At 62.6% G+C, this 7,180-nt stretch overlaps 1 protein-coding gene across 1 annotated transcript in view; it reads left to right on the forward strand.

Annotated features, from left to right (window-relative positions):
* KAZN (kazrin, periplakin interacting protein) overlaps positions 1-4,372 on the forward strand; it is a 114,864-nt gene extending 110,492 nt beyond the window's left edge. Inside the window, exons 13-14 of the mRNA XM_062193098.1 lie at positions 2,566-2,680; positions 4,123-4,372. Coding sequence (XP_062049082.1) covers positions 2,566-2,680; positions 4,123-4,287 — 280 coding nt within the window. The 3' untranslated portion in view covers positions 4,288-4,372. The remainder of the gene's footprint in view (positions 1-2,565; positions 2,681-4,122) is intronic.
* The last annotated feature ends 2,808 nt before the right edge of the window (positions 4,373-7,180 follow it).

Here is a 7,180-nt window from a genome sequence, read left to right on the forward strand (position 1 = left end):
ACAGAGCTCACCCCTCCCACTTAGCACTTCTGCGAGGTCTAAGCCACGAGAGAGTTCATGACCAATTCCGGGCTCCGGAGACCTGGATCTTATGTTTGGGTGATCCCAGAGTCCCCATGGGTTTTAACCCAAAGGAGGAGCTGACACGGGGTTTGCAGCCCCGGTGGCCACGCGGGAAGGGAAGGTTGTGGAGCACAGCAGGGACCACCCTGTGCTCGATCCTCTGTGGCACCCAGGCAGCCCCTTCTCTCCAGGTAACGGCTCCTTAGGCCCAAAGCTGCCGCCTCGGCTCCATTGCACTGATAAGGAGACTGAGGCCTAGCCAGGCAACGCACTTGCACAAGGACAGCCAGGGAGTGGTTGAGCAGGGACTCGAACCAGGTGCTCAAAAGCTGTGTCTCGTGTCGGCCACTGCGTCCTCGTGACGGCCTCGTGCGAGCAGGTCCCTTGTTAGCCCCACTCTGCAGAGCACCCAGCCCAGGGGACCCAGCTGCTAAAGGGGACGGAGCCAGGCCACCCATGCGGAGCCCACGCCGGCTGTCCCTGCCCCCTAGATCCCCACCACACAGCCCACGTTCAGTGTCCACGCTGGACATCACGTGTCTTGTGCATCCTTGGGCCAGACACGCCCCCTCCCCTCTGGGGACTTCGGTCTCTTCTTCCATGAGAACAGAAGAAACCTCAGGGCTCTCCCAGGCGCGTCTGACCACTGATGTCCCGTGATCTGGGTTTTAACGCACTTCCAAGAGAGAGCAGACAAAGCTGGCTCCCTGGTTTCTGTGGCTTCTACAGTGAGAGCTGCCCCCTACCCCACCTGCCGCTGGCTGATCCCGGGGAAATTTGGGTGGAGTGGGAAGGGCCTTCGTGACCCCCCCGCCCAGCGTGAGCCTCCCCGGGACATACGTGCTCCTGGCCATGTGCCCTTCCGTCAGCCGGCGCCGGTGCCTGCTCACCGCCTGCCACCCCACCCCCAGAAGCCATGCGCAAACCATCAGCAGGTTCCTTTCTCTGCACTGGACCATCTCCACAGTGACCCAAACCACGCGTGGCTCCCAGCTCCTGCACAGGCGACCCCTGCCAACCCGCCAGCCGGCGCCAATTCCCGGGATGCATTGCAAATGTCCACCTGCGTTCTCACTCCAGCCCTCGAGCGGGCCCTGCTGCGCTCCCTGCCGGCAGCTTGGTGAGGCTGGCACCGCTGGGTCCCGGTTGGGCAGACACAGAAGCCAAGCTTTAGGGAACGGAAGTGACTTGCTCAAGGGCACTCAGCCAGGCAGCCGCAGATGCGGGCTTCGGCCACCCCCGCCTGGAGACAGCCCTGGAGTGCAGGGGTCCCCCTTCCCCACTGGGACCCCCCGTGGGTGTCAGAAACGGCAGACTCCATGTGGCGCTTCTGCCTGCACACACGATCCTCTGGTAGTCTAATTCATAATTTAGGCATGATAACTAATAACAGTAATAACTAATAACAGTGATAACTAATAACAGTAATAACTAATAGGGCCACCTTTAAGTTTGGTTGATTTGAAAGGCAGAGCGACAGAAAAAGGAGAGAGAGACAGACAGACAGACAGAGAGAGGAGAGAGATCGTCCATCCACTGTTCACTCCCCAAGTGGCCACAATGGCCGAGGCTCATCCCGGGCACTACTCGGAATGGATGCCAATAGAACTCGAAATTGTTTATCTCTGGAATCTTCCACTGACTATCTTTGGATTGCCCTTGATGGCAGGTGACTGAGACACAGACAGCAAAGCCACAGTTGTAGGCGGGACTTCCTGTGTCACACGTTTGTTGAGGCAGCCTGGGGTGCAGAAGGCTCCCTGCCAGGGCTGGGCCCACCCAACAGTCAGAGAAAGGCCGGAGGCCGTGGGAGACCGTGGCGTGGCCAAGGTGGACCGGAGGGAGAGGGCAGCTGGCAGCACCGAGGCTCAGGACTCGGCTCGGAGCCAGCTTCTGGCCCAGCCGTGCGTGTCCACCGGATGTCCACATGTGAACAAGTGGGCGTGGCTGAGCGCCAATCAAACTTGATTCACAAAACCCGACAGCTGGCTAGACTCCGTCTGCAGGCTGTGATGGCCAAATGCTACCAGGACCGAAGCTTTTCCAGAAAGAAGGGAGGGAGGGGTAACTTCTGGCGGGGGACACGTCGCAAGTGCGGGGAGGGGGTGAGAGGGGACCCGCCTGATGCTTCTCAGAGCGCACGGGCTCAGCCACACGTGGGGACCCTCCTGCTCGGCTGCCCTTACCTGAAGAAGCTTGGTATGCTGAGGGGTGACAATGAGACTTGGGCGGCACGGGGCTCGGAGCGGGGTCTTGGCTGTGCCGCAGTGTAACCGTGGGCAAACTGCTTGGTGCCCTGTGCCTCACTTCCCTCACCTGGGAGGCAGGGAGGGCACCCCGACGTCCAGGCCCACAACGGGGACCAGACTCGCAGTGCCCAGCGCAGTGCCGGCCACAGGCGGCCCCACGGCTCTCAGCATTCGCAGTCCTCGGCACGGCGGGAGGGTGGGGGTGCCTGGCTCTGCCCGAGGCCCCCTGCTGACTAGACAGGTGTCTCCCCAGCTCCGCAGGAATCCGGGAAACTGAGCGCTTCGGGACGCCCCCCGGGAGGGCCCCCAGCATCACCCGGGCAGGGAAGGAAGAAAACAGCGGCGGCATCAAGTACAAGGCCGGCCGGGTAAGTGGCTCACAGGTTCACCCGGGCAGGGCCTTGGTGTCCCCAGGCAGGGTGCCGGCTCCCGGCTGCACCCACAGGGCTCCTGCGGGGGCCTGTGGGTGGAGCCGGGTGGCAGGGAGGATGTCCCGGCTGCCACCTTCGAGGACCTGCATGACGTTTTGGGCCGGGGCAAAGCCCCTCTCCCCTCCCCGCCCCCCAAGGCTCACCGTGGGGTCGCTGGAACTGCGGTTCTCTCCTGCTTGTGTTGGAAGCACTCGGGGTGGTGGGCAGGGTTGCAGATTCTGGGCCCCTAAGGCAAAAGGGCTCGGGTGCCAGTGCACCTGCCTGCAGCCCCGATGCCCAGATGGTGCAGGTGCCCCCCAGCTCGGGGAACCACACACTGAGATTTTTCAGTCCTGTGAGCAGACAGGGAGCGGGACCCGAACCTCTGGTGACCCCAGCAAAGCTGTAAAACACAGGCAAGGGGTCCGATCACGGGGACTCCAGGGGGCAGGTTCCTAAACGGGAACGTGCAGACCCGATGGCAGAGCTGGAGAAGGCGACAGTTCTTCCATTCGCTCAGCAAACACGGTCTGGGTGCCGACTGTGTCCCAGCGCTGTCCCAGGCACGGGCAGTGGTGGTGGCATAGGCAGGAATAAGCGGCTCCCTCTGCCCTGAAGATGCTCCCGTGTAGGACATGCGCTCTGTTGGAGCCACCCTGCTAGGGGAAAAACGATCTGAAAATGTGGATCTCCTGAGCGAAGCAGTGATTCAGAAAGGCTGAGAAACGCTGGTCTAAAAAGAAAGGCAGCCCGGCAAATAATCGCGGAGCGTTAGTGTGGCTCCCGCCAGCAGAGCGGTGCCCCGCATCAGACAGCGACGCCTGCGAGGGCCTACTGTGTGTGGTGACAGCTGCCTACTGCGCGCCACGCCGGCCGTGGGCTTTGAAGATGGGACTCCTCCTCTTTACAGTCCCATTTTATAGCTCCGAAAGCTGAGGCTCAGAGAGGGGAGGCGGCCTGTCTGAGACCACACAGCTGAGGTGTGGCACAGCGAGGATCCAGACCTCAGCCTGTGCGTTCCCGGATCCCACACTTACCAGAACATTCCTCCCCGACGTGGGAGCTCGGCCTGGCCTGGGCTCCTGCTTGGCATTCTCACAGGTGCCCCGGGTGCACCTGCTCTCAGCTGGGGCGGGAGGGAGGAGGGAGGGGACTGCGTGGATTATCAGAGCGACGATGTCTGGCCTCACTCTGGTAGCCAACCAAGTGCTTCCGGGTGGGAACAGGAGACGCTCTCGGTGTCTCCAAGCACAGGGCTGTTGCCGCTGATAAAAACAAGCACAGAGAGGTTAGCAGGCTGCTCCAGGTCACACAGCAATTGGCACTGCAGCGCCCACAGAGCCCAGATCTGCAAACGTTCAGTTCTCGTCTCTCCTCGCCCTCCCCCTCTCTCTTCTCAGCTGCCCCTGGGGAAGATAGGAAGGGGCTTCAGCAGCAAAGACCCCGACTTCCACGATGACTACGGCTCCCTTCAAAATGAAGACTGTGGGGATGATGACCCCCAGGGCGGGCCTGAGCAATGCCGTCTGGAAGGCTACAACGGCCTGGAGGTCACCAACGTGTGAGGACCCAGGGGCTCCACCAGGTGCCACGCGGGGAGACCCAGGGAGGGAGCAGCAGACGCCCGGGCCTGCCCCACCCCTGTACACAGCGCCCTGGCTGCCGATGCCCCCCTACTCCTGGGCAAATCCCAGCAGCCTTCAGAGAGCTGGCAATGCAGGCTGCCTGCCTTGGGCAGCCACGGACTTGCCTGCTTAACCAGAGCCCGGCCCAGAGGACCCGTCCCGGGAGGCAGCCTCTCCGGAAGCCAAGGTGTGCAGGCTCCAGCCCCGAGCGGTCAGCCACCGAGCAGCCCACGTGTCCCGGAGCCTTGAACTGAGCCGCCCGGGAGGCCAGAGGCTCACGGTTTCCCCAGCAGCCCCCTAGGAGGAGGGGACTCCACCCCGTGCCCCCAGAGCCCGTGCACCTGCCGATGCTGGGCGCAAGCGGAGCCGGCGTGTGGCAGGAAGCGCTGCCTCTTGCTGAGATGACGGCAGCGAGGTCTCCTAGCCGCCGCCGAGTCCCTGCACTGAGAACTTGGGTTTGGACTCAGGTCACTGAGGGGCCGTCCCTCCCTCCCCCTACCCCCGCCCAAGCTCTGTGTCACACTGGGTGGGAGTGCTGGCTCCACTGGAGGCTTGGCAGCAGCACTCCCTGGGTCTGCAGACACCCTGTCCTCAGAGTGAAAGGCACAGTGGTGACGAGGCCACGGGCGACTGTGCCATGTGTGGCCGTGGGTTTGGAACATGAGATGGGGAAGTGCTTGTTGTCGGACCCCCCTGAACTTTTGTCCCCGTATCTCTGTCACCTGAAGCAGGTGCACGCCCCAACGCCCTAACCGAGCTACAAATCCTACAGAGTCAGGGGTGTTGGTGGTCTCGTCCTGCCACTGTTTTGCTGTGTGGCTTCTTCCTGGTGGCCTCACCTCTCTGTGCCTCAACGTCTTCATCTACCACACTTCTGGATCCCTCCCAGGGTCGTTGTGCAGATTAACACTTGCTAATGTCTGTAACACACTTTTGTAACCACTCAGGAGACAGCAGGAAGGGACCGGAAGGCCGTGGGGTGGGGGGCACATCTGATGTCGCCTGGACAGCACGGGACAGACACTGAACTGCTCCTCGCCGAGGCTGCTGTGGTCCGAGCACCGTGCGGAGAGTGGACCCGGAGCATTCCACGTCCCACTCTCCAAGAGCCGTCACCAGCCCTGGGCAACCGAAGGCGGGCGATCCCAGGAGCCCAGCCCTGGAAGCCAGGTCGGCTCCATGCTTGAGCTTGTGTGGTGACCAAGGGACCTTGCTGATGATGGCTGGGGAAGGAGCAGACGCGTGGGGTTCGACTTATGTCTCGGTTCTCACACTGAAGCTCCGGTGCTCGGCTTCCTTCAAAGCCATTTACGCTGGACTCCGAGGGAGGCTTGACCGCCAGAGGCTGCGGTGGGCCGTGCCCGGCCGAAAGCTTCCCCTCACAGGAAAAGCACAAACTGGGCCCTGATGAACTTGAACCTGTCCTCCCCGGGCTGAAGCCCATGGCTCGCTCGGTCCCCTTAACATGAGCGCAGTCTCACTTCCTGCCCGACACCGGGGCCTCGAGGGTGCCCGGGTAGACGTCGCCCTTTCCTCCAAAGTGTGGCCACCCAGGGACACGTCCCGGCCCCAGACCCGAGCCAGGGTGACGTCAGCCACACGACGAGGCCTTGGTGAGGTCCCAAAGCCAGGATCTTCATGATGGTCAGCCCCGTCTGCGTCTGTATCTGTCAGCTGGAGCCTACCTGCCCCCAGGAGCCACCTGCTCTGTTCTCAGACTGGGTCCCGTTGGGCTCAAGATGGACAAGCGGACAGCTGGCCGGGGGCCACTGGCGGCAGCTGTTATCCAAAACGTGTGTCGCGTTAGAGCAGGCCTGGGGCCACCTGGCCACGCCGAGGGCTCCTTTGGGTGGCAGTGGTGCTGCTACTGCGCACTGGCTCGGCCATGAGGCTCCTGAGCCCCAGCAGCCGGAGGGGACCGGGCTGACTTCCAACTCGAGCCGGGGCGGCCGATCGAGGAACAGGCTCTGGGATAGGATCCGGGGAGCTTGGCCGGCTGGGCAAAGCATCAGGGTCAGCTCTGCTTACTGGCTGGGCTGGAAGAGACTTGACAGAGACTCTGGTCGCCGATGGGCAAAGCTGCCCCGGTCCTGTCCACGTGGCTGAGTAGTGGTCCTGGTCCCTTTATAAAGGGAGGCGTGGCACCCGGCTTCGGCTGCTGTAGCTATGCCCATGGTTACTGCCCCCTGGGATGGGGCAAGGAGGATGGTGCCAGGGGTTAGGGAGCATCGGGGGGAGGGACTCCCCCAGAGAGGGCCCCCTGCCCCAGCAGGCCCCGAAAGACCCCTTGTCCTTGGCCTCACAGGGCCTCTCTCTGCAGTGTTGCTATGATCTGACTCCAGGCTGCAGGAGGCAGGGAGACACCACACACACACCTGGACGGAGGAAGTAACGAGGACAGAGACACAGCCCAGCCAGCCCGGGGTGGGGGACACAGCTGGGGCTCAGGCGGGAGGTCATGGACAAGGCTGGCTGAGTCGTGGCAGAGCAGGGAGATGTGGCAAGACGTGACTTCAGCATTAGTTGATGGCCACCTGGGATCCCCTCCAGCCCAGGACCCTCTGCGGTGGGGAGAAGAGCTGCCACCCCCAGGCCTAGCGCCCTGCCGCATCAGAGTTCGTCTGTCCAGGGCACTGGCGCTCGACCTCTGCGTTCCTGGCCCCCAGCAGGTTGAGTGGCAGGGAATAGAAACCCAGCAGGAGACAGCTACTTCTGGGAGCAGGCGGCCGCCGAGCCGGCTTTCTGAGCCCTGGCCACCAGGGGGCGTCGTGGCTGCCGGGGAAATGAGTTCTCCTGAATGTCTTCCCAGAAGCTAACACTGTAACAATAAACA

This window comes from Lepus europaeus, chromosome 5 (assembly GCF_033115175.1).
Source record: "Lepus europaeus isolate LE1 chromosome 5, mLepTim1.pri, whole genome shotgun sequence".
NCBI classification, from domain to species: domain Eukaryota; kingdom Metazoa; phylum Chordata; class Mammalia; order Lagomorpha; family Leporidae; genus Lepus; species Lepus europaeus.